The sequence below is a fragment of the Pithys albifrons genome, chromosome 13 (assembly GCF_047495875.1).
Source record: "Pithys albifrons albifrons isolate INPA30051 chromosome 13, PitAlb_v1, whole genome shotgun sequence".
Lineage (NCBI taxonomy): Eukaryota > Metazoa > Chordata > Aves > Passeriformes > Thamnophilidae > Pithys > Pithys albifrons.
This window is the reverse complement of record NC_092470.1, coordinates 20,651,125-20,679,051: the sequence shown is the minus strand read 5'-3', so window position 1 is coordinate 20,679,051 and position 27,927 is coordinate 20,651,125. Positions and strand designations below refer to the sequence as shown.

Sequence of the window (27,927 nt, the reverse complement as noted above, 5' to 3'; positions counted from 1 at the left end):
GGCTGGAGTGTGAAAAGCAACACAAGTGTCTCCAACTTCCCTGAGACTGAGCTGCAAACCAAGCTCTTAAAACAGCACTCAGGACACTTCTGGAAGTTTTACACCTAATTCAGGACATGCAGCCCCTTTCTGCAGGGTGATTTCACGTGGGTGATGGCAGGTACTGCCCTGTGCCAACGTGTTTAATGTCCCATGGGTGACATGAGGTACTGCCCTGTGTCAGTGCATTCAAGGGAAGCTGCCAGGTCAAGGGTTATCAGAATTTATCCTGGTGTTTATTCTTTTTTTCTTTTCTAATAAAAGCTTATTTTGTTTTCAAAAGAGGAAAGTGAGTAGTGGTGCCTCTTCCAAAGGGCTGTGCCTCATCTGCAGGCTGTGCCACTCAGGCAGCAGGCACTGCTCATCTGCTCCTCACCTTCCTGCACTTCCCTGGTTCTGGATTGGGACCTTCCCTGCCCAAGCAGAACAGAACAAAGGCAGTTCCAGAGTTCAGGGGGGCCAAGATGTGCTCTGGAGAACCAGCCCAAGGAGTCACAGCTCCCAGTGGCCTGTCCTTGCCCTCCCAGGAGGTTGGGTCACTTCCCCACCAGCCTCAGCAGGGCTGACCATGCCAGTTTTCCTTATCAGTGTCAGGGCAAGGCCATGGATGCTCCTTTCTGCCACTCCTTTGGCATCCAGGCAGGTTGGATGCAGAACTCCAACCCTTTCCCTCGAGGGCTGAGCTCCTCCTGGCATCAAATTCAAACCACAACCTGGGATTTCTGAAGCTCTTCTTTTCCTTACAAGCTTCTAAAAAAGCAGGTTGTAAATGACTTTCTAAACATGTGAGACTGTACTATGCATTTATCAGCAGCACCTCTCAGCCCCCAAAATGGAAAGGATAAAATCTGGGCTCTCACATTAGGGGACATCAATTAGTTTGATAAAAACATCACTGGCTAAACCTGTAGCTGCATTCATAGAATTTCAGTTGAAAAAAGAAAGGCTTCCCTCAGCAACTGCCACAAGAAACATCACACAGTTGTGACATCCACTCTCTCATATTTAGGATGCCACCAGCATCCAAAGGCAGGATTTCAGTAATACATCTTACCACAAAATTGCTCCAATTGAAACAGCATCAGAAACACCACATTTTCAAGATTTTATTCTTACCATGACTGCTTCTCACATCGTTAAAAACCACTACTGCTTTAACTTGTTTGTTTAATGCCTCAATTAGTATAGAAGTTAGAAAATTGCTAATTAACACTGTGAAATTATTTACCGACAGCTTGAATCTACAAAGGCACAACTTGCCCAAGGCAGCTTGTACAGAAGGCTCTGGAGCAGAGTGGGTAAAAATCCCAGGGATGACTCCAGGAGAAGGGCAGGAGGGAATCCAAATTCTGTACTGGATGGGCACAGCCAAAATAAAGCCATTCCTCACACTGAACTGTGCAGGTCTCAAAGAATCACTTTAGGATTGTGTCTCATAGGATGGGCTGGGCTGGAAGGGGCCTTAGAGCTCATCCCATCCCACCCTCTGCCATGGCAGGGACACCCCCCACTAGCCCAGGTCTCTCCAAGCCCTGTCCCACCTGGAGTTGGACACCTGGGGCATCCAGGGGTCATGCAGGAGTTACCCAGGATGTTCTTTATAAAAATAGCTGATAGAGAGAGAGATGATCATGATTATGAGGAAAGAAGAGGGGGAGGAAGAGGGGGAGGAAGAGGGGGAGGAAGAGGGGGAGGAAGAGGGGGAGGAAGAGGGGGAGGAAGAGGGGGAGGAAGAGGGGGAGGAAGAGGGGGAGGAAGAGGGGGAGGAAGAGGGGGAGGAAGAGGGGGAGGAAGAGGGGGAGGAAGAGGGGGAGGAAGAGGGGGAGGAAGAGGGGGAGGAAGAGGGGGAGGAAGAGGGGGAGGAAGAGGGGGAGGAAGAGGGGGAGGAAGAGGGGGAGGAAGAGGGGGAGGAAGAGGGGGAGGAAGAGGGGGAGGAAGAGGGGGAGGAAGAGGGGGAGGAAGAGGGGGAGGAAGAGGGGGAGGAAGAGGGGGAGGAAGAGGGGGAGGAAGAGGGGGAGGAAGAGGGGGAGGAAGAGGGGGAGGAAGAGGGGGAGGAAGAGGGGGAGGAAGAGGGGGAGGAAGAGGGGGAGGAAGAGGGGGAGGAAGAGGGGGAGGAAGAGGGGGAGGAAGAGGGGGAGGAAGAGGGGGAGGAAGAGGGGGAGGAAGAGGGGGAGGAAGAGGGGGAGGAAGAGGGGGAGGAAGAGGGGGAGGAAGAGGGGGAGGAAGAGGGGGAGGAAGAGGGGGAGGAAGAGGGGGAGGAAGAGGGGGAGGAAGAGGGGGAGGAAGAGGGGGAGGAAGAGGGGGAGGAAGAGGGGGAGGAAGAGGGGGAGGAAGAGGGGGAGGAAGAGGGGGAGGAAGAGGGGGAGGAAGAGGGGGAGGAAGAGGGGGAGGAAGAGGGGGAGGAAGAGGGGGAGGAAGAGGGGGAGGAAGAGGGGGAGGAAGAGGGGGAGGAAGAGGGGGAGGAAGAGGGGGAGGAAGAGGGGGAGGAAGAGGGGGAGGAAGAGGGGGAGGAAGAGGGGGAGGAAGAGGGGGAGGAAGAGGGGGAGGAAGAGGGGGAGGAAGAGGGGGAGGAAGAGGGGGAGGAAGAGGGGGAGGAAGAGGGGGAGGAAGAGGGGGAGGAAGAGGGGGAGGAAGAGGGGGAGGAAGAGGGGGAGGAAGAGGGGGAGGAAGAGGGGGAGGAAGAGGGGGAGGAAGAGGGGGAGGAAGAGGGGGAGGAAGAGGGGGAGGAAGAGGGGGAGGAAGAGGGGGAGGAAGAGGGGGAGGAAGAGGGGGAGGAAGAGGGGGAGGAAGAGGGGGGGGGAGAGGGGGAGGAAGAGGGGGAGGAAGAGGGGGAGGAAGAGGGGGGGGGGAGAGAATTTCAGGTAATAGATACCTGAAATCCCTAGGAGCCTGAGAACCAGCCAGCCCACAAGAGACTAACAGAGTTCAGGGCTTCTCTCTTCCCTAAATCCTCCCTGATATTCTTCAGCATTCAGAGGATCCATCCCCTTGCATGGAGGCCCTTCTGCAGTGTGAGCCAAACCAGGTGCACCTTTAAATGATTATTTCTGAAACCTGCAGCTCTCACTAGAGAAAAGATTTTTTTAAATACCCATTCAGCCATCATTTATTCCCCAATCCTAAGAGAGACTGTTTTCCACTCCCCAGGAAGCCCATCCTGATCCTCCAGAGGTGTTTCCCAGCTGCCCACTGTGCTGTGAGTGTTTTTCCATGCTGGCTCAGGAATCCTGGGCTTTGCACATTGCCAGATTCTTGGACAAGGTTTCCTCTCAGGACAATTCTCGGGCCTTCCAACCACAGGATGGTTGCAGTGGCACCAGCACACGGTGCCCCTGTAATGCCCACCCAGCAGGTTTGCTGCCAGCACTGAAAGCACTTCACTAATTCAGGGGCTCATTTGTTGAAGTCACTTTTTGCAGCATGTTCCAGATTTAATTAGTGCAGTGGAACATCAGCAATTTCATAAATACCAATTGTAACACTCTCCCCACAGACACAAGAAAGTGACAAACCCAGGAGTGTTTAAATGTGAAATATGAGAGTGGCAGTTGTGAGAAGGGAAATGTAAAAGGCCAGTGGAAGCTGCTGGGCCCTGCTGAGCTGTGCTGCTTTGTGTGCACAGCCCCAGCCAGAGAGGGCCACCCTGTACTGAACGTCACATGCCGGTCACCAGGCAGAGCCAAGATAAGGTTTGTTGAGTCCCTGAAGTCAGGAAGAGCTCCAAGTCTGAAGTTTGGCCAAATCAACAAACAACAGTTTTATAGGATGTCTTGATCTCATTATCTGAGCCCTCAGTGAGTCACAGAGGTGGGTGGGGCATGGAGGGAGAGCTCCCACCACCAGCAGGGAGTGCACCGATCTCAGGGAGCACATCCATCTCCTGCCACCACAGAATTCCACCACGAGCAGGAACAGGCCATTGCTCCAGCACCCAGGGCTCCCTGCACCATTAAACCTGCTTATCTCTCAGATCTGGCACACAGAGGCCAGAGCAGACCCTGCTGAGCTCTGAGCAGGACTTACTCTCCCAATCTCTGCAGTCCAGGAGACAACGATTGTGTTTGGTACCGTCGTGGACAGCCTGACGAGTGAGGTAATGTTGATTGGTCTGCTGGGGCGCTTTGGTTCGACACCGTTTTTGGTTGGTGGAAGGTAGCCCTGAAATCAAAGCATTGAGCTCTCAGACACAGCAAATCCAACACTGCTTTAGTCTCCTTCCCACCACAGCCCTGCCCCAGCTGCTCACCCCAGCCAGGCTCCCACCCCAGTGCAGAGAGAGGGGGCAGACTCAGATCCATCAGGTGTTTTAAAGCTCTTTCTCCTCCCAGAGAAATCCAAAATCCCAACCCTGCCCATGGAATACTAACAGGCCCCTCTGAGCAGTGCTGTGGAACCTGCCTGGCCAACACTGTCCCCTCCAACCCCCTGTGCTGCCCCAGCCAGTGTTTGTCAGAGACAAAAATTTACTGTCATGGCTTTTGGAAATTAATCTTCTGCCTGGTCTCCTGAGAAACCATTTATTTCATCTTCTCTATTCATTCAAACACTCCATAATGTGAAAACAAAAGTCAGGCTAAATTCTCAGGCTAATTTCTGCCAGACATTCCTGCTGCTGCCACCCAAAAATGTGTATCAGAAGAACATCTCACTTACTGGAAGGCTGCATGGTTTCCCATTTACTTTCACACACAGATTGGGTGGGAAGTGATCTTCTTGTGGACAACTGGTTTCTGACAAACAAAACCTAAAAGCAAAGAGCTTCCATCATCTTTCAAAGGGATTTTGAGATCATCTCTTCCTAGGAGTTTTTTCCCACTGAGCTATGAAAGCACAACTCTTGCTAACAGTCCTCAGATTAGCCACACACGTCCCTAGGCAGGAAAGCCCCCCAGAATTCCAGTGCTTCAGGAAGGCTGTAGGTTCCTGCTCAGGTTCCCTGAATCCCTCCCACTGCCTGACTCATTCCCACAGGCAGGTTCCTCTTACAGGGACAGTTCATCCCCATTTCTTTTCTGCCTCTTCTCCAAACCTCTCAATACAAGACCAACCTTTCACAAATGACAACCTTTAGTGTCTCCCCCTGTCCCAGCTCCAGCAAACCAGCAGCTGGTGAGGCACAGGAGCCCCCAGGGCAGAGCTCTTCCTTCAGCCAGTTGGATTTATTGACTGAAGTCCAAGCAGGTTTATTTGGATCCAAGACAGGACACCCTGCCCTGGGCTAGGCCAGGATCATGGACAACAGGCATTCCAAGGACCAACAAGAGCCTCTCAGCCCCACTGGGTTCCTTCCAGGGCACCTGCCAATGTCTCATCCCATCAGGGTCCCAAACTGGGGGTGCTGCCTCTGTCCCCCTTTTCCCTTATTCCCTCCTCATCCCTTTATCCACCCAACCCCATACTGAGTCAACCCAATTGGCTGACACAGAGGATTTAATCACCTCATTATACACTTGTCAAAACCTCTACAACAACCAGCAGGTTCAGACCCAGCCCAGTGATTCCCAAAGTGCTGCCTGAAGGGAAGGAGCCCTTGGGTTGCCATGCCCATGGAATGCTGTGCCTGACACCTCTGCTGGGAAGAACCACCCTCCCTGCTCCGAGATTCTGAAGGCCCAGGCACCTGGAATCTGCCAGTGGAGTTACAGGGAGGAGGATCCACCCAACCTACAACCAGCACCAAGACACTCCAGCAGGATGAGGTTCCTCCCCACCCTGGAATGCCTGACCTGCTGGACAACACGTGGCTGATACACTGAGAAACCAACAGCATCAAGGACAGGCAGAACACACATACCTTAGCTGGACCTGTACTGTGAAGTCACATTTGGTCCCAGAAATATCCCTGGAAACAACAGAACATGGGTTAAAAAACACCATTTTCACAAGAGATTCATCAATGTTTTCTCCAGTTTGCCGGAGGTTTGATGGATGCTACATATGGTGTCCATCATACTTGGCTGCTTCTGGCCAGTCAAACCATCACTCCCCAGATGCATTAAAAGGCACAGTTTTTATTTTTCAAGGTAAATAACTCAATTACATTCTCATCTGACCTCTACCAGTTCCTTTTTTTATTATACACTATAAAGAAAACTCTGATGGCTCACTATAAAATACAACACAGAAATGGAGAAAGCATCTGGCTGGTGGCCTGGCTGGTGGCAAGAAAGGGCTGCAGGAAGCAGTGTTGGTAAATAAAGTGCTTTGCACAGAGTCCTGTGTTTGCACAGAACTTAATCCAAGAGAAACCCACCCAAAACACCCCAAAGTGGGGGCGTTTAACCCTCTCCTCTCACCCTTTTGCTCCCAGTTCCCACACAAAGGGCACAGAAAGGAGCTGCCCTTCCCTGAGCACTGCACACACCTCACATCTCCAAGGTTTGGGGTGCTAATTCCACTCACATGGAACTGCTGATCTGCTGCACCTGCTGCGGCGTCAGCGCGAAGGCAAAGCACGTCTCGCGGAACCGCTGGCTGTTGTCTGAGGCTGCAGGGAACAGAGAGACCTTCAGAGCCACCCAGGCCAGCCCACAGCCACCTCCCCGGGGCTGCAGACACATCTGAGACTCAGTCAGACTCAGTTATACTCAGTTATACTCAGTTATAGTCAGTTAGACTCAGTTATAGTCAGTTAGACTCAGTTATAGTCAGTTAGACTCAGTCATACTCAGTTATACTCAGTCATACTCAGTCATACTCAGTTATACTCAGTCATACTCAGTCATACTCAGTTATACTCAGTTATACTCAGTTATACTCAGTTATACTCAGTTATAGTCATTTTATAGCCATAGCATAGACACACATCCTCCTGCAAACAGCCACTGGCATTTAAACACTCCTATAAATGAAAATATCATTAACAATGAAAATATAAATGAAAATATCATTAACAATGAAAATATAAATGAAAATATCATTAACAATGAAAATATAAATGAAAATGTAAATGAAAATATAAATGAAAATATAATTAACAATGAAAATATAAAATATAATTAACAATGAAAATATAATTAACAAAGCTGATATGCAGGTAAAATAGACATTAAAGAAGTGATGCAGGTAACAGCAACTGAAAACCCATCAGTTGTTGTAACAAGTGTACTTGGATAATAAATAAATTCTCTAGGAATTTATACTCAGTTATACTCATTTATACTCAGTCATACTCAGTTATACTCAGTTATAGTCATTTATACTGATTTTATAGCCATAGCATAGACACACGTCCTCCAGCAAACAGCCACTGGCATTTAAACAAAAATATAAATGAAAATATAATTAACAATGAAAATATAAATGAAAATATAAATGAAAATATAACTAACAATGAAAATATAAATGAAAATATAGTTAACAAACCTGATATGCAGGTAAAATAGACATTAAAGAAGTGATGCAGGTAACAGCAACTTAAACCCATCAGTTGTTGTAACAAGTGTACTTGGATAATAAATAAATTCTCTAGGAATTTATACTCAGTTATATTCATTTATACTCATTTTTTATAGCCATAGCATAGACACACGTCCTCCTGCAAACAGCCACTGGCATTTAAACAAAAATATAAATGAAAACATAAATGAAAATATAATTAACAATGAAAATATAAAATATAATTAACAATGAAAATATAAAATATAATTAACAATGAAAATATAAAATATAATTAACAATGAAAATATAAAATATCATTAACAATGAAAATATAAATGAAAATATCGTTAACAAAGCTGATATGCAGGTAAAATAGACATTAAAGAAGTGATGCAGGTAACAGCAACTTAAACCCATCAGTTGTTGTAACAAGTGTACTCTGATAATAAATAAATTCTCTAGGAATTTATACTCAGTTATATTCATTTATACTCATTTATACTGATTTTATAGCCATAGCAGAGACACACGTCCTCCTGCAAACAGCCACTGGCATTTAAACACTCCTATAAATGAAAATATCATTAACAATGAAAATATAAATGAAAATATAAAATATAATTAACAATGAAAATATAAATGAAAATATAAATGAAAATATAATTAACAATGAAAATATAAAATATAATTAACAATGAAAATATAAAATATAATTAACAAAGCTGACATGCAGGTAAAATAGACATTAAAGAAGTGATGCAGGGAACAGCAACTTAAACCCATCAGTTGTTGTAACAAGTGTACTCTGATAATAAATAAATTCTCTAGGAATTCTCATCAATGAGTGGTTCATCTCCTGGGGCACACAAGATCATGGATTAGTTCCCAGAGGGGCTGAAGCACAACCCAGGCAACAGGTCACATTTCAGGAGGATATTTTATGGAGTGAAATGCACCAAATATATGGAACCTGCCAAGATATGTAACTACAAAATCTGCTTTCTGAGCCTTCACAGTGTCCCAGAACAAACCAAACACTGCTCAAGAGTTACTGCTCCTGCTGCCAACCAAAGGCATGTTAAAGATCTCCAAAACAGTGGGTTTATCTGAACCAAATCCCTTCCCAGGGCTGCAGGCACAGAGAAACACACACTGGCAATGAAAGTGGCTGTTAAAAAATGAAGGGAAGAAAAAGAAGCATCTCCCCAGAGAACTGCTCCACACTCCCCACACACACTGGAGTGCAACCTAAAGCAGCTTCTCATTCAGTTCCATTATTCTTAATAATTTTATAAGGCTCTGAATAAATACATTATGCATTAAACACATGACAGATTTATCTTTTTTTTTTGGTTTACTATAATGCCCTTCTGCCTCAGCCCTGAGTGACAGATGAGTGAACACTTCAGGGGGAGACTCCAGGGATTTTGTTAAACCAGCAGGTGGTGGGTTGGAACCAACAACAGCAAAGACATTGAGGGAGGATAAATATTCACAGCAACAATCCCCCCAAATTCCATTTCTCTCTCTCTCTCTTGCCACAATCCACACATTTATTCCTTTATGTGCAGGTCAGGGCACAGCCCCAGAGCTGGAGGGGCAGGAACAGGGAATAAACCCCTGGGACAGCAGCAGCAATAGGAAACCTTTCCAAAGGCATCAACTCCCCCAAATAACCTGTTGCATTCTGATTTCCATCCATTTCCTCTGGAGCAGCCCTGGCAGAGCACAGAGTAAGAGGGAGCAGGAAACACAAACACAATGTGCACAATTAACAATGAAAAGCTGTTTGAACCTTTGGCTTCCAGGCAATTCTGCACCTATTTTTAGGTATCAGTGGAGAAGTCAGAACTACACATTGTCACCAACAAGAGCTGAACCAGCAAAGCTGAAGCACTGCAGAGAACTGAAGGAATTCCAGGTATTATTTCCTAGTATTACATGGCTTTGCCTGCTGGGATTATTTTCCTCTCATGGATTATTTCCTTCATCCTACAAAGTGCCAGTTTTGCCTTTATTAGAAAAGTTCTGGAAGGTTTTTGTGAACTCCAACACCTTTAACCAAAGGCTGCTCAACACTAAACTGACGTGACCTTCATCTAAACCTTCATTGCCCAAGAAGTCAAACAGCAGTTTCCAAAATTCCAACCCCAAAATTCCAAGTGATCCTTTTCCCTTTCACCTACAAAGTGCCAGTTTTGCCTTTACTAGAAAAGTTCTGGAAGGTTTTTGTGAACTCCAACACCTTTAACCAAAGGCTGCTCAACACTAAACTGACGTGACCTTCATCTAAACCTTCATTGCCCAAGAAGTCAAACAGCAGTTACCAACATTCCAACCCCAAAATTCCAAGTGATCCTTTTCCCTTTCACCTGCTCATCTTTTTGCTGGCTTTGGTTTTACAGCAGCCTCAGCTTAAGGGATCCAGCAGGGAATGTGGGAAACAGGAGGAACTGAAGTCCCTGTGCAGCAGAAAACTATGACAGAGTTCCCATCATGGGACAAAGGTTCCAAAATTCAACCCTTTTCCTTGTGTTAATAAGACCTGGTTTTATTTAATAACAACATGTGACATTGAAAAGGGGGTTTCCAACTTCTGTGTTGACAGAATCACTAAGGTTGGAAAAGATCTCCAGGATCATCAGGTCCAACCTTCAACCAAATACCAACTTATCACTAAACCACAACTTGTTTTTTGGACACTGCCAGGGGTGGTGACTCCACCACTTCCCTGGATTATTTCAATACTTAACCAGTCTCTCAGTGAAGAAATCTTCCCTAATATCCAGTTCCTGCACTGGCCAAATTAAAGCATTTACACATTCAATTGGGAGCAAATTTAGAAGCACAGTTTGAGTTCTGCACTGGGAGCTTTCCAATCCCAGTTGTCCTCACCAGCCATGGATCCAGCATGTTGGTCAGACAGGAAACAGCCTCTGCTGGCACCAAAAAAAAGGCCTCTACCATTTCTTCTTGTGGTTTTGGGTTTTTTTTCAATTTTCAGTGTGTTTTTGGTGCACCCTCTGCTGAAGTGGGGACTTGGCCAGGCCATGGAGTGACAGGTCAAGGGGGAATGGATTTAAAGTGAAACAGGGTGGGTTTAGGTGGGATACTGGGCAGGAATTCCTGGCTGGGAGGGTGGGCAGGTCCTGGCACAGGTTGGGCAGAGAAGCTGTGGCTGCCCCATCCCTGGGAGTGTCCCAGGCCAGGCTGGACAGGGCTTGGAGCCACCTGGGCTGGTGGGAGGTGTCCCTGCCCATGGGTGGGACAAGAAGAGCTTTAAGCCCCTTCCAACCCCGACCATTCTGGAATTCTGTGATATGCTCTTGTCTCACCAAAGCCCCTGAGCTGCTGATCAGTGATCCCAGGGATGGGCTGCTCCTTCCCTGAAACCAGCCCCAAACCACCCCCTGTGTTCTCCAGCCCTGCTTTGTGCACCTGCAACCCTGGGATTCCCACAGGAGTGTGGCTGAACTGCAAAGAGGGCAGGAAAAGCTTGTTAATTCAGCAAAGATGCTCCAAAAGCCAATAAAATATTGCAAAACTCTGGACAGACTGAACAGGACAAGAACTACGTTGGTCTGAATCACAACAGAGTCATGGTCAGGCAGACACAACTCTGCCCCTTGGACATGGAACTACAACTGGGTAGTGGCATCTGAAAGGAAGATAAAATATGGTTTTTCTTCGTGGTTTTCTCTCATCTTCTCCTTTATCTTCTTTTTATATCCATATCTATTCCTTCTAGATCTGCTTACCCTACAAATGATGCAGGAAAGTCTCAGCCAAGCACATTAACCAGAGCTCTGCCATTACAGACACAGCTCCCAGGCTGAGCCACAACTCCAACTCCTCATTCCCAGGGACTTGGGATTTTGCAGGGAAGAAACTCTGCCCATCTGGAGTTGAAGTGTAGAAAAGCTGCCAGATTTCTATTAATTCCTGTGGTGTATCAGGACACCAAACAGCCCCTGGCAAGTCAAGCTCATCATTTCCTTTTCAAGTTTTCAAGATTAAAACCAGAACTATGCAAATGTACAGTTTTATGAGAGAAAATCATTCTGAGGGACAGAAACACAACCCTGCCCTGCAAACAATTATTATTATTTAACAACAGAAAGGTAAAAATAGATCTGCAATCGAAACCCAAGTGGATTAAAATAGAATTTATAATCTAATAAAGCTGAAATCAAGGCCAGGACAACAGAGCAAACATGACAGTTTGTAAGAAAGATGCCAGGAATGGTTTTTGGGGGGGATTGGGGTTTTTTATAACTGTGAATTATTAGACATTACAACCTTTTCTTTAGCCCTCTCTGAATGGAACAGAACTTGGAGGAGCAGTTAAGAGCTTTACAGGCCAGGTGTGCTCTGCAGGTTCAGAAAGGAGGGACAAGGCACAGATGGCTCTTGGACTTTGTCATTTAAATTAAACATGAAGAACCCAAGTGCAGTAATTTCCCCCAAAATGCAGGAAGCAGCAGCACTGTCTTACCCTGCTGCTGAAAAATCCCCTGAGCAATTCAGAGATCTGAGAGGGCTTGCAAAGTGTAACCCAAAGCTTTTCAAGCAGAATCATGGAATGACATGAGTGGCAACAGGAACAGTTTCAGACATCACCAAATCCGTGGCTCCTCTTTCCTACTCCTTCATCCAGCCAATTAAATCCAGGGAAGGCAAGGAACAAAATCCATGTTTTCCTGGAAATCTGTACACACACCAAGAACCAGCACAGGCTCAGCTCTGTTGGCCCTGCAGGTGCCCAATATTAGCAAAACACACTCAAAAATGCCTAAAATGCTGCAAAAACATCACAGAGTCTCTTCTTCCAAGCTCTTCTTTTCCCAATGCAGCATCACCACTGGTTCCTGAATCACTCCATGAACTCAGCCAGGTCATGATCCAAACAGAATATGGGATTGGTGGATATTTGCTGAGAGGGATCCAATTATGCCCTGCTAATTGTGGATTTTCTTCAAACATTTCACTTGAGTAAGGCTTGCAGAATTTGAGGGAAAACCATTTTAATATACCTTAATATGATTAATATATATTTTAATAGATGACAACATCATTCATAGAACCAAAGCACTTAAAATCCTACAGAAATGTGTGTCTATATATACATATATATATAAAATATATATATACACACACACACTCAATATATCCCTTATATAAGTAATAAAGATACATGAGAGACATTTCCTACCAATTTTATTCTTTATTTTGGAAAACCCCTCTAGCAGCAGAGTGAAAAAAGGAACCCAGCACAAGTGGCTGCATTTTCTACAGCTCTAAAAATATTCTGTTCCACCTCACCAGTACCCAGGGCTAAAAATAGCCCCACAATCTGCAGCAAAACACCTCTTGCTGCCTTGAGAAAAAGCCACTCTCTGCACTCCCATTCAGGCACAGCCACCTTGGAATCTTTAATGAATCTTGTGTTGAGGTGGAGATGTTTCCTGACCATCCCCTGCCAGCAAACCAAGGGGAATATTCCCATTTATCATCACCAAGTGCAGCTTCTTAAATACTGAAGGGAATGTTTTACCTCCTAATGCAGAGAGAGACCTGGACTGAAATGAAACTTGCACTGTACACCACAATAATTACCTGAGCTCTCACTCAACTGGCCCATTCCCAATGATTTCCAATAACTGGGTTTATTTCTGAAGGTAAAACCAGTTCTGTTAAGTCAGAGTGTGAGGACTACAGCAAATTTTTGCTGCATGCTGTAAGATAAACAAGAGATGCCTAATTGGTTATTCACCAACCTAACACAGTGCAGAGTTTGGACTAGGAATCTTTACATTTAATTAATAATAAATATTAACCAGAAATCTAAATATTGTAGCAGATGTCAAGCCAACACATGGATATATAATTATATATCTAATTATCTGTCTTCACCTTCCTGATGAGGATGTGAGGAACAGCTGGAGCTGTGCCAGGGGAGGCTCAGGCTGGGTATGAGCACAAGGTTCTTCACCACCCAGGGGTGTGTGGGCACTGAACAGGCTCCTCATGGAGCTTTCCTTCCCCAGAGAGGTAAAAAGCTCATCTTGTTGCAGCACAGGGATCTTGCAGTTCCTCTGGATCCTCTTTCAAGTATTGCTCCTGAAAATTGAATTGCTGCCTCCAAACTGGACCCAAATCCCTGCATTTAGTTCAAGGCTCAGCTTTTCAAATGGTAAAATCCAGGCAGGCTTTGAATGCTGTTCCATGGCAGCAAAAGGCAGGAAATCCATAACACACCTCCAGAGCCACAGCTCCTCCTGCTGCTGCTTGTCCAGAGTCCCCCTGGACACCTCCTGACCAGGGTCCATCCCTCCAGCTCGGTTTGGAGCTGTCCCTGCTGCTTGTCCAGAGTCTCCTGGACACCTCCTGACCAGGGATCACAGAATTACAGAATCATAGAATGGGTTGGGTTGGAAAAGACCTTCGAGATCATTGAGTCCAACCCTTGATCCAACCCTACTGTGATCACCAGCCCAGGGCACTCAGTGCCCTGGGCTGGTGATCACAGTGGGGTTGGATCAAGACATGGTGGATTCTCACAGCAGGGTTGGATCAAGACATGGTGGATTCTCACTCAGTGCCACATCCACAGAATCACAGAATGGATTGAGTTGGAAAAGACCTCCGAGATCATCAAGTCCAACCCTTGGGCCAACTCCAGTCCCTTTACCAGATCATGGCACTCAGTGCCACGGCCAAGCTCAGCTGAAAAACCTCCAGGGATGGGGACTCCACCCCCTCTCTGGGCAGCCCATTCCAATCCCTGAGCACTCTCTCTGCAAAGAATTTCTTCCTGATCTCCAACTTCAATTTCCCCTGGCAGAGCTTGAGCCCATCGTGCCCCCTTGTCCTATTGCTGAGTGCCTGGGAGAAGAGACCAACCCCCACCTGGCCAGAACTTCCCTTCAGGCACTTCCAGACAGTGCTGAGGTCACCTCTGAGCCTCCTCTTCTCCAGGCTGAACACCCCCAGCTCCCTCAGCCTCTCCCCACAGCACTTGTGCTCCAGTCCCTTCTCCAGCCTCATTGCTCTTCTCTTCTCAGTTGGGTTGGAAGAGACCTCTGAGATCATCAAATCCAACCCTTGATCCAACCCCACTGTGATCACTCTGGCACTCCGTGCCCTGGGCTGGTGATCACAGTGGGGCTGGATCAAGGGTTGGACTTGCTGATCTTGGAGGTCTTTTCCAACTCAATCCATTCTGTGATTCTGTGATTCTGTGATCCCTGGTCAGGAGGTCAGCAGGGACAGTCCCTCCTGCTTGTCCAGAGCCTCCTGGACACCTCCTGACCTCCAGCTGTGTTTGGAGCTGTCCCTGCTGCAACGACTTTATTCAAGCAGGATCCAAGAGGGAGAGAAACGCTGAGAGGACCCACCTCAGTGGGGGATCTGCATCCCAGGAGGCACCACCAGGCCTTTAAAACCACCCCAATTTATGAAGTTTCTGGGTAACCAAGTGTTTACACACAAACACTTCCTGTCTATGAACCACAACCTTTGTCATGCTCTGGAACAGCAGCAGAGCCTTCCAAACCACCCCCAGTGTTCCCTTCATTCCTGCTGTCCTGAAACATTGATCCCTGCTTGGAGCCACCCCTGGAAGGCTGGAAAAGACTCTCCCTGAGCCCCAGAGCCAGCCAGCCCATGCCAAGGTGGGCTCTGCCCCCCAGCCCAGCCTTGGCCTTCAGGGGCTCAGCCACTCCAGTGCCACAAGCACCCCAATTCCTGTTTTGTCACAGCTTGGCCATTTCACTCCCTTTCCATCACTTCCCACAACGGATGCTGCGTAACCTGAACGTTTCCAAACCCTTCAAAGCTACTTGAGGGGAAGCACCTCAGTAAACACACAAAACCTTCTCTCCCTGGCAGTGGTCATGAGCCCTTAACCCACTCCCAGGGTGACAGCTGTGCCCACAAACACCTGCAGGGACAGTGCCACCCTCCTCACCTCAGAGGGGATGAAGAACAGAGCCCAGGTCCTGGTTATTCACCAGCTCTGCATTTCTCACCTCAAATCATGGTTAGATTCTGTCCAACTCACAGTTAATCCCCAGGAGGAACAGGCAGGGGGTGGGAAAGGCAGGGAGTAAAGAGATATGAAGGAGCTTATTTGAAACAGTGCCTAAATATATACATGAAAATAGCCTGGAAATACTCCAAGGACTACAATTAATCCATAAATATTATGGATTTTATAACTCTCTCTGATATGTTGTACAAACAGAATAGATCAGCTGGAAACTCTGTGCAATTGGACTGACATTTATGTTTGATTATTTTCTCAACAAGTCATGTACTGGAGCATTTCTGAAGACCTGCAGGGAGGACTAAGGGACAATTTCAGGCCAACCTTGCGAGCCAGAACTCTCCACCCTCCCAACCCACCTCTGTGGAACCAACACCCACCCACCAGCTCTGCCCTCCTGGCCCACAGATCACTGCACAACTTTTCCATCACTGTGTCAGGGGAGGGAACACCCCTGGATCCTCCTGACTCAAGTTCAGTCACTTTAGACACCAAAATATCTGTCCCAGCACTCAAATGCTGCCCCTCAAGCTTGAACATTTGAGCTTCCTCCTGAGAGCACCAACTCCCAAACACTCCAAAGGGGCAGCAGGAAGAAGGCAGCACTGCCACATCCCTGCACAGGGATTCTGCTGTTAGAGTTTTCCTCTCCAAAACCAAGTAGCAAGTTTTATAAACCTGACAGAAAAGGCAAAGAATTAAGTTTAATATTCATTATTAGACAGCAGAGTCCCTAATAAGCTCTTCACCAAGGTTAGCACAATCCATGTATCATTTTATCCTAAAGGGAGGTAGAAGGATCTCTGAAAAACTCCAGGTTACTCAAGACCTCCAAGTCCCAGCAGCATTTCCAGCAACCACTGAGGGACCTCAGCACCTTGGTGGCAAGAGGAAACCTTCAAAACTGCCCTGCTGTGTGATGTGAGCAGCCCTGTGAGCTCCCCCAGCACTGGAAGGGACTCCAGGCTCCCACTGGCTCCTGGTTATTAAGGGATTACTCACATGCCTGGAGGCAGCCACGGGGTTGGGGTAATTCCTGCTACAAAAAGCTTTCATTAGAGTCCTACAATGCCCTGGGTGGGGAGGGACCCACAGGCTCCTTATCAAATCATCAATTACCCAAAAATATATCTTAATTTGATCTTGGATGAAGCTGTGCCAGGGCAGGGGCAGGTTGGGCATCAGGAAAGGTCCTTCCCCCAGAGGGTGGTGGGCACTGACCAGGCTCCCCAGGGCAGTGGGCACAGCCCCAAGGCTGCCAGAGCTTCTGGAGGGTTTGGACAATGGGACAGGGTGGGATTTTGGGGTGTCTGTGCAGGGCCAGGGGTTGGACCCCACAATCCCAAAGGGTCCCTTCCCACCCAGCCTATTCTCTGACTTCATGAAAGCCAAGTGGGTTCCTAAATCCATTCACAGCCCAGCAGTGGTGTCTGGAAACATCCCCATCCTGTCAGGTCCTGGAATTCCAGTGATCTCTGTTCCATGCATGAGCAGGCTGAGCAACCAGCTGAAGGGAGCCCAGGAAATTCTCCTTTTTTTTGCAGCACAGCAGTTACCCAGTTGGTTACAGCTCTCTCAGACTCCAAAGAAACAAGACTGTGCACTATGGAAAGATCCTCTATAGGTGAACCTGAGGCAATCTATGCAAATACAAACTGAAGCCAAAAAAGAAAGCCAAGTGCACTGGAATTCCAGCTCAGTCCCAGCACAGGAACAAGGCAGAGCTAATATTTCACCCCATTCTTGCACAATTAAAAGCTGCAGGGCCGGAAGTCACAAAGCTCAAGCCTGAGCTTAGAAAATAGTGTTTTGTTGAACTTCCTCCCACAAAGTACATTTAAAAAAATAATAAACACAGAAGACAGTAAAAGCGTGACTTTCATATAAACCATAATACCAATAGCACAGAGCAGGAGATCAGCCTGCTGATATATGAAAGGCAGAAACACTTGCCAAGCAAAACTTGCAGCCTTTCCAACCCAGAGTTCTGGGGCACTGAATTGTTTAATTGTTTCGTGGCTGTACCTTGAACTACAGTCACCCTACAGATTTCAGGCAGCTTGGCTGCAAGAGCTGTCTCCAAGAGTGCAGCGTGGCCAAGTTCCCCAGGATCCCTCCCAGGAGAAAGGACATTCCATGGGAACTGCAGAAGCACAAAGGCTCCTCAGCATGGAGTCGATCCTGGGGGAAAACCCCACTGCTTGGAGACATCCTGGGAGCAGAACCCTCAGATTAGGAAATTAAACTAAGACCTCAATCAGAGAAGGCTCAGTAGAGGGACTGGAAGCTCCTTCCAGCTGTGGAGTCTGGAAATGTGCTGGATATAGGGAATACTGACTGGTATTTGTCTCTTCCTTCCCAGAGGCTGCAGCTAAACCCCAACTCTGCTGCTCAGATCCAAGTTTTAATGCTGGGTCCATATCCCTGAAAGCTGAAGCACAGCAAATAAATTAGGATGATCATCCATATGGCATTTGAACAGCTTTTAAAAAGGAGGACAGCCCACAGCTGCTTTAATCCTTTAAATTGAAAAGAAAAGGGTAATTTCCCCTTACAGGTAAGTAAAGACCCCCTAAGCCAGTTAAAATGTTTTTTGGAACAACTACACAGCTAAAGCAATTAGGAATGACATTTGCTGGAATAGGAGGCATTTTAACTATCTCATGTCCTTTCCCTAATAATCTGGCAGATTCTGGCCCTCATTACTCATCTCATAGTAAACACAGTTCACCACACAAAAGAGATCTTATCTCTTAGGAGTTACATTTAGAAAATGTTTAAAAAACAACCAATTAGCAGAGTCTGTGCACTGGGGGCTGAAAACGGGGAAATGAAGGGAAAGCTGCAGCTTCACTTGAGAAACCAACAGCCCAAATTCTCCTCTTTAAAGGAGTTCCTACAGGAAAAACAACAGAGAATCACAATAACAAGGCAATTTTCATACATTCCATCAAAGTCTAACTGGACAGCTTTTCCTGCAAGAAGAGGAAAGCTCTGGGTTCCCATCCAACCCTGGTGAACCGTGGGCAGAGTGCTCAGGGCACACTCACCCCCAGTGCCCATTCCCAGCTGGCCTGGACACAGAGCCACCCACTCCAGCTTCATTCTCCATTTGGCAATGAGGATGATCAATAAAATGTGCCTCAAATTCAACAGCTCCACTGAAAATGAACAAACATCTGTGTCTCAGACCCCCAGCTGGCCGTGGCACTCAGTGCTCCGGGCTGGGTGCAAGGTGGGCATTGGCACACCTTGGACTTGGATCATCTTGGAGGGCTTTTCCAACCTCCCTGATTCCATGAGCAGCCAGACATGCTCAAGTGAAGCTCCTGGTGAGAAGGGAACAAATGGATAAATCCCTGCATTCCCCATGCCATGAACCCAGCCCAGCACAGCCATGTTAATCCCAGGCCAGAGCTACATTTTGAGTGAGCAAATGTAAGAAGGCAACATCTATTTCCTCCCTTTGTTCTCAAAATTAAAAATAAGAGTTAGCACATTTGATTTCCTTATCTGTAATTCCCATTAGTTGTGTGCTACCCACCTACATAAAGTATTTGGGCACAGAATGCATGTTCAAGTGCCCTGCTGGGCAACTCCCTGCCCTGAGGCTTCATCAAATTATTGCTTTTCAAATTAATAATCACTTCTCCACAGGACACAAGGCTATTGCAGGAAACCTTCCCAGCTGCTGGCCTGGGAAAGGCCAGGGTCACTCACACCCAAAGATGTGCTTTGCCCAGTTTTATGCAGTGAGAGTCATTCCAGAAGGATCTGAACATCCTCAAATCACACTAATCCTTTCTGTCTCTCATCCATCTTTTTGCTCTTCCAGTAGGTTCCATTTTAAGCACACAGATGTCAGGGTTTATTCCAAACCCCACATCAGGTCATCAGTTCCTTCTTGTGGGGGAGGGAAACAGAGTCAATTCAAAAGTTCCTTAGCCCTGTCCCATGAGTGATCTGATGGGAAAAAGCCAGCAGGAGATGCTGAAGTGCTGGCCCGATGCCAGGGAGGAGCTCGGAGTGCCTGCAGCCGGATCTGCCTTTGGAAAACACCCCAGGGAACACAGGAATTGGACAGCTGAGGAAACCCACACTGCTGGCAGCACTGAGAAGGATCCCCAAACCATCCGGGGCAAATACTCAATGAATAATTGAAGACTTTGCAGTGAGAATATCAGGAACTGAATAAATGGAGAAAATGAATCCAAGGCTGCTGAACAGGGTGGGCAGGCCCTGGCACAGGTTGGGCAGAGCAGCTGTGGCTGCCCCAGCCCTGGGAGTGCCCCAGGCCAGGCTGGACAGGGCTTGGAGCACCCTGGGCTGGTGGGAGGTGTCCCTGCCCATGGCAGGGGTGGCACTGGGTGGGCTTTAAGGTCATAGAATCATAGAATGGTTTGGGTTGGAAAAGACCTTCGAGATCATTGAGTCCAACCCTTGATCCAACCCCACTGTGATCACCAGCCCAGGGCACTCCGTGCCCTGGGCTGGTGATCACAGTGGGGTTGGATCAAGACATGGTGGATTCTCACAGTAGGGTTGGATCAAGACATGGTGGATTCTCACTCAGTGCCACATCCATAGAATCACAGAATGGATTGGGTTGGAAAAGACCTCTGAGATCATCAAGTCCAACCCTTGGGCCAACTCCAGTCCCTTTACCAGATCATGGCACTCAGTGCCACGGCCAAGCTCAGCTGAAAAACCTCCAGGGATGGGGAATCCACCCCCTCTCTGGGCAGCCCATTCCAATCCCTGAGCACTCTCTCTGCAAAGAATTTCTTTCTGCTCTCCAACTTCAATTTCCCCTGGCAGAGCTTGAGCCCATCGTGCCCCCTTGTCCTATTGCTGAGTGCCTGGGAGAAGAGACCAACCCCCAGCTGGCCAGAACTTCCCTTCAGGCACTTCCAGACAGTGCTGAGGTCACCTCTGAGCCTCCTCTTCTCCAGGCTGAACATCCCCAGCTCCCTCAGCCTCTCCCCACAGCACTTGTGCTCCAGTCCCTTCTCCAGCCTCGTTGCTCTTCTCTGGCCCCACTCCAGCACCTCAATATCCTTTCTGAACTGAGGGGCCCAGAACTGAACACAACACTCAAGGTGTGGCCTTCCAACTCAAACCATTCCCAGATTCCATGACAGGCAGACACTGATGGTCCCTCTTCCCCCAGATGCACAAGAAAAAAGGCATTTCTTTTATAGTATTTCTTCAGAAAAACAAAGACATCTGCAGCCAGGACTCCCATAAACCCTGAGTGCATCCTTAAGCTGACAGAAAACATGGATATTGCTTACAGAGCTATCTGCTTGGAATTTCACCCACTTCCATTTTCTTACCCTGACACTCAGAGTCCAAAAAGGGGGAAAAATATCCCATTGTATATCAAGTCCTCAGGCAATGAGACATGGCCGAGCTTGAATTATGATCCCTCCACTTGGGGCTGCTTTGTCAGCCACACAGCAAAGTGCTCTTACCACATCTAGGAATAAATGCACTCCATAACTCCTGCATTGGAATGTCTTCTGGAAATTAGAGCTTTATTTGTAAGTATTTATAATGTAAAAGTGATGAGGCACATACTGAGCACCTCATTATCCTGCACCACCAGCCACTGCCTGGAATGCTTATTAATCAATTAGGCTTTAGATTAAAGCTAAAGAGATACAGTTCACCTCTGAAAAGAATACCTGAACCAGAAGATGGGATTACCAAAAACCATCTGGTTTACCCTTAATGGCTCAGCTACAAGAGCTAAAACAGAAAAATATGCCAACCCCTGTGCCAGGTCCTTGGGGAGTGCCCAGCCCTGCAGGCTGGCACTGGCAGTACCTGCTGGGGTTTGTGTACAAGGGATTTCTCCTGCAGAGGACTCTTCCTCCTCTCACTCACCCACCACCTCCCCGGATCTGCTCTCACAATCTCCTCCTGAGCCCAGCAGGGGATGGATGGATGTTTTCCCAGCCCTCAGCAGGTTCCAGCAGATGGGAAGCCCCTCCAAAAATGTCCAGCCTGGTGCCCTTCAGGGGCACTGAGAGATGCCCACACTGCAGAGCCACAGGAGCCAGAGCACAAACCCAGCCCTGCTTACAGAATCATAGAATGGATAGGGTTGGAAAAGACCTCAGAGATCAGCAAGTCCAACCCTTGATCCAACCCCACTGTGATCACAGCCACGGAGTGCCCTGGGCTGGTGATCACAGTGGGGTTGGATCAAGACAAGGTGGATTCTCACTCAGTGCCACATCCATAGAATCACAGAATGGATTGGGTTGGAAAAGACCTCAGAGATGATCAAGTCCAACCCTTGATCCAACCCCACTGTGATCACCAGCCCAGGGCACTGAGTGCCCTGGGCTGGTGATCACAGTGGGGTTGATCAAGACATGGTGGATTCTCACTCAGTGCCACATTCACAGAATCACAGAATGGATTGGGTTGGAAAAGACCTCCAAGATCATCAAGTCCAACCCTTGGGCCAACTCCAGTCCCTTTACCAGATCATGGCACTCAGTGCCACAGCCAAGCTCACCTGAAAAACCTCCAGGGATGGGGAATCCACCCCCTCTCTGGGCAGCCCATTCCAATCCCTGAGCACTCTCTCTGCAAAGAATTTCTTTCTGCTCTCCAACTTCAATTTCCCCTGGCAGAGCTTGAGCCCATCGTGCCCCCTTGTCCTATTGCTGAGTGCCTGGGAGAAGAGACCAACCCCCACCTGGCCAGAACTTCCCTTCAGGCAGTTCCAGACAGTGCTGAGGTCACCTCTGAGCCTCCTCTTCTCCAGGCTGAACACCCCCAGCTCCCTCAGCCTCTCCCCACAGCACTTGTGCTCCAGTCCCTTCTCCAGCCTCGTTGCTCTTCTCAGTTGGCTTGGAAGAGACCTCTGAGATCATCAACCCTTGATCCAACCCTACTGTGATCATCAGCCCAGGGCACAGAGTGCCCTGGGCTGGTGATCACAGTGGGGTTGGATCAAGACATGTTGGATTCTCTGACCCTGATCAGAGCAGGGTTGGATCAAGACCTGGTGGATTCTCTGTCCCTGGAGGTGTTTCAGAGGACACTCAGTGCCACATCCAGTCCCTTCTCCAGCCTCGTTGCTCTTCTCTGGCCCCGCTCCAGCCCCTCAATGTCCCTCCTGATCTGAGGGGCCCAGAACTGAACACAACACTCCACACAACACCCAACGCTCTGCAGGCACAGGAGGCTCCCCAGCAGCTCCACCAGCCACTGGTACCTTCAGACAAAAACCTCCTGCAAGAAAAGCAGCCCCAACTGCACAGTAACCCCAAACCTCCCTGAATTCAGATGCTGGGGCAGATCCCAACAGATCCCAGCAGATCCCAGCCTGGAATTCTTTCCCAGCACAGAGATTGAATAGGATTGATGGATTTGTGGGGAGTTCTGTTCAGTTTGGGGTTTTAAAAATCTCCTGCAGGAAAAGCAGCCCCAACTGCACAATAACCCCAAACCTCCCTAAGTTCAGATGCTGGGGCAGATCCCAAAAGATCCCAGCAGATCCCAGCCTGGAATTCTTTCCCAGCACAGAGGAGATTTACTAGGATTGATGGATTTGGGGGGAGTTCTGTTCAGTTTTGGGTTTCAAAAATCTCCTGCAAGAAGAGCAGCCCCAACTGCACAATAACCCCAAACCTCCCTAAATTCAGATGCTGGGGCAGATCCCAAAAGATCCCAACAGATCCCAGCCTGGAATTCTGTCCCAGCACAGAGGAGATTTATTAGGATTGATGGATTTGGGGGCAGTTTTTTTAAATTTGGGGTTTTAAAAATCTCCTGCAAGAGCAGCCCCAACTGCACAACAACCACAAACCTCCCTAAATTCAGATGTTGGGGCAGATCCCAACAGATCCCAGCCTGGAATTCTTTCCCAGCACAGAGATTGAATAGGATTGATGGATTTGGGGGGAGTTTTTTTAAATTTGGGGTTTTAAAAATCTCCTGCAAGAAAAGCAGCCCCAACTGCACAATAACCCCAAACCTCCCTAAATTCAGATGCTGGGGCAGATCCCAGCAGATCCCAGCAGATCCCAGCCTGGAATTCTTCCCCAGCACAGAGCAGATTTACTGGGATTGATGGATTTGGGGGGAGTTCTGTTCAGTTTTGGGTTTCAAAAACCTCCTGCAAGAAAAGCAGCCCCAACTGCACAATAATCACAAACCTCCCTAAATTCAGATGCTGGGGCAGATCCCAGCCTGGAATTCTTCCCCAGCACAGAGCAGATTTATTAGGATTGATGGATTTGGGGGCAGTTTTGTTCAGTTTGTTGGGTTTTTTTTAATAATTAAACCCCCTGGTTTACCAGAGCTCCTGAAAGCAGATTCTTTTTCCTTTTTTCAGGTTTAGTTTGTTTCTCATCAAACTCCCCTTCAGTACAAGGGATGTTTAAACCATATTTAGAGGCTGAGCCAAAGCAACCACTGAGTGTTACGTAAGAGGCCTCTCCATGTAGAACAATCTGTTCCAAAAGGCACCAAAAATAGCAATTCTCCAAACTCTGCTGTGATGCAACATTTAACCACTTGCTGCATTAGCAGCAAAATTTGGCCCTTAGACTGGAAAAAAATAAAGATGTACTTCAAAACTTAAAAAAACATAGATATAATTCGTGACTTAAAGTATATAGATATACTTCATAACTTTAAAAATATGTATTTTAAAAGTTTAAAAAATACCTGCACTTCAAAAATAAATAGATGTACTTCAAAAAATAAAATAGAGATATACTTCAAAAAATAAAATATATACTTCAAAAAATAAAATATAGACTTCAAAAAATAAAATAGAGATATACTTCAAAAATAGATATACTTCAAAAAATAAAATAGAGATAGACTTCAAAAAATAAAATAGAGATATACTTCAAAAAATAAAATATATACTTCAAAAAATAAAATATATACTTCAAAAATTAAAATATATACTTCAAAAAATAAAATATATACTTCAAAAAATAAAATATATACTTCAAAAATAAAAGAGATATACCTCAAAAAATAAAATAGAGATATACTTCAAAAATAAAATATATACTTCAAAAAATAAAATATATACTTCAAAAATAAAATATATACTTAAAAAAAATTTACTTCAAAAAATAAAATATATACTTCAAAAAATAAAAAATAGATATACTTCAAAAATAAATAGATATACTTCAAAAAATAAAATAGAGATATACTTAAAAAAATAAAATAGAGATATACTTCAAAAATAAAAAATAGATATACTTCAAAAAATAAAATATATACTTCAAAAATAAAATATATACTTTAAAAAAAATTTACTTCAAAAAATAAAATATATACTTCAAAAAATAAAATATATACTTCAAAAAATAAAATATATACTTCAAAAATAGAGATATAGTTCAAAAAATAAAATAGAGATATACTTCAAAAATAAAATATAGATATACTTCAAAAAATAAAATATGGACTTCAAAAAATAAATATAGATATACTTCAAAAAATAAAATATACTTCAAAAATAAAATATAGGTAGACTTCAAAAAATAAAATATAGATATACTTCAAAAAATAAAATATAGATATATTTAAAAAATAAAATATAGATATATTTAAAAAACTAAAATATATACTTCAAAAAATAAAATATAGATATGCAAAAACTTTAAAAAAAAAGATATACTTCAAAATACAAAAAATAGATACATAAAAATTCAAAAAATGGATATACTTCAAAACTTTAAAAGTAGAGATATGGAAAAACTTGAAAAATACAGATATGCTTCAAAACATTAAAAAATTCTATACTTCAAAAGTTAAAAAATATATACTTCAAAACTTAAAAAATAGACATACTTCACAAATTAAAAAATAGATATACTTCACAACTTAAAAAAATACATATATATTTCAAAACTTAGAAAATATATACTTCAAAACAACTTTAAAAAAAAAAATCTATACACTTCCAAACTTAACCAACATACACTTCCAAACTTGACAAATATATACCTCAAAACTGGACAAATACAGATATGCTTCAAAACTTACAGATATTTATATGTAAAAACTTAAAAAATAGAGATATACATAAAAACTTTAAATATGGACATACTTAAAAACTTAAAAAATAGATACTTCAAAATGCAAAAAATACTGAGATACTTCAAAGCTTAAACAATACATACTTCACAACTTATAAAAAATATATATATATACTTCAGAACAACTTTAAAAAAAAATCTATATACTTCCAAACTTAACCAATATACACCTCTAAACTTAAAAAATAGATATACATAAAAGCTTAAAAAATAGATATCCTTTAAAACAGCTTTAAAAAAATCTATATACCTCTAAACTTAACCAATATACACCTCTAAACTTAACCAATATACACCTCTAAACTTAATCAATATACACCTCTAAACTTAACCAATATACACCTCTAAACTTAACCAATATACACCTCTAAACTTAATCAATATACACCTCTAAACTTAACCAATATACACCTCTAAACTTAATCAATATACACCTCTAAACTTAACCAATATACACCTCTAAACTTAAGAGACTCTACTTCAAAGTTTAACCAATACACACCTCCAAACTTAACCAATATATACTTTCAAAATTGAAAAATACATACCTCAAAACTTGACAAATATATACGTAAAAACTGTATATATGCACCTGTGTATATGCACACGGACACAGAGATATATATAGAGAGAGAGACACACACACACATATGGATGGATGGATGGATGGATGGGATAGGTGGGATAGATGGATGGATGGGATAGGTGGGATAGATGGATGGAGGGAGGGATGGATAGATGGAGGGAGGGAGGGAGGGAGGGAGGGAGGGAGGGAGGGAGGGACAGACGGGACGGACGGGACGGACGGGACGGACGGACAGAGGGACGGATGGACGGGACGGACGGATGGGATGGATGGACGGGACGGATGGACGGAGGGACGGATGGACGGGACGGACAGGACGGATGTATGGGTGGGACGGAGGGACGGGAGGGACGGGCGGACGGGTGGGACGGACGGACGGGTGGATGAACGGGACGGACGGATGGGATGGGCGGATGGGACGGACGGACAGGACGGACGGGACGGACGGATGGGACAGACGGACGGACGGGTGGGACGGACGGACGGGTGGGACGGACGGACGGGTGGGACGGATGTAGGGACGGACAGATGGATGGGACGGACGGATGGATGGATGGACGGGACAGACGGGACGGACGGATGGATGGATGGACGGGACAGACGGATGGGACGGGCGGATGGGACGGACGGACGGGACGGACGGACGGGACGGACGGACGGGACGGACGGACGGGACGGACGGACGGGTGAGATGGACGGACGGGTGGGACGGACGGATGGGTGGATGGACGGACGGGTGGGACGGACGGGACGGACGGATGGGACGGACGGACGGGACGGATGGATGGACGGGACGGACGGGATGGACAGGACAGACGAATGGACACACCCCCATACAGATCTCACTCTCTCCCCTGTGCATGCCCCTGAGCGCTGCCTTACCGAGGCTGGTGGGCTTGATGAGCTCGTCCAGCAGGTCGTAGAAGGGCAGCTTCTGCAGCTTGATGTCGGGGTGCACGGGGTGCAGCGCCGACGCCAGGTGGGGCAGCTCCAGCTCGTGCTTGGGGCCCAGCAGCGCCACGGGCAGCAGGGGGGATGCGGCGGGGTGCCCGTCGTAGCCCAGCTGGGGGATGGCGGAGGGGGACAGCGCGGCGGGCATGGAGCTGGAGTGCACGCTGGGCATGGACAGGTCGGCGGGCGTCATGATCTTCTGCGGGAAGCGGCGCCGATAGAGTTCCTTGATTTTCATCTGCACGGCGGGGCTGCAGCCGGCCTTGAGCAGGTGCAGCGCCTTGGTGAGCAGTTCGTGCTTGCGGCCGTGCTTGTTCCTGCCCGCGTAGCCCAGCAGAACCTGCAGCTCCGACACTCGAAGGCTCATAACCATTTGCTTCAAAGGAACGACAACAAAAGTTAGTGTTCCACTGGGGTGCTCTGGGCTTTAGTTTCAGCTCTAGGCCTCAAGTCAGCGGGTCCAGAGAATGGGACATGGATTAGAAGGGACAAGCATCATCTGACTTAAAAGTTTTCAGGTTTGAGAGATCCTCCTTTTAGAATCACAGACTGTTCTGACTTGGAAGGGACCCACAAGGATCATCGAGTCCAACTCTTAAGTCAGTGGCTCACACAGGGGATTGAACCCATGACCCACACAGGGGATTGAACCCATGACCTTGGCATTATTACAAGCAAGTTTTAACCAACTGAGCTCATCTCAGGGTCAAAAAAGCAACCAAAGAGATATTTCGTATCATCTGACATCATCAGGAAGTATAAAAGGAGAGGGAGGTGGAGCTTCTGCCTCTTTTGGTCTTTGCCTCAGCCCCATAAGGACACACTGCCCTGCCCTG

General features: G+C 46.3%; 1 protein-coding gene across 2 annotated transcripts in view; it reads right to left on the bottom strand.

The window, feature by feature from the left end:
* Positions 1-27,927, bottom strand: part of PIAS1 (protein inhibitor of activated STAT 1) — a 73,475-nt gene that overhangs the window by 18,385 nt on the left and 27,163 nt on the right. For both annotated transcript variants that reach the window (XM_071568388.1, XM_071568390.1), the window contains exons 2-6: positions 27,023-27,467; positions 6,442-6,526; positions 5,834-5,881; positions 4,693-4,783; positions 4,063-4,197 (exon numbers count right to left, since the gene is read on the bottom strand). In XM_071568388.1, coding sequence (XP_071424489.1) covers positions 4,063-4,197; positions 4,693-4,783; positions 5,834-5,881; positions 6,442-6,526; positions 27,023-27,467 — 804 coding nt within the window. The remainder of the gene's footprint in view (positions 1-4,062; positions 4,198-4,692; positions 4,784-5,833; positions 5,882-6,441; positions 6,527-27,022; positions 27,468-27,927) is intronic.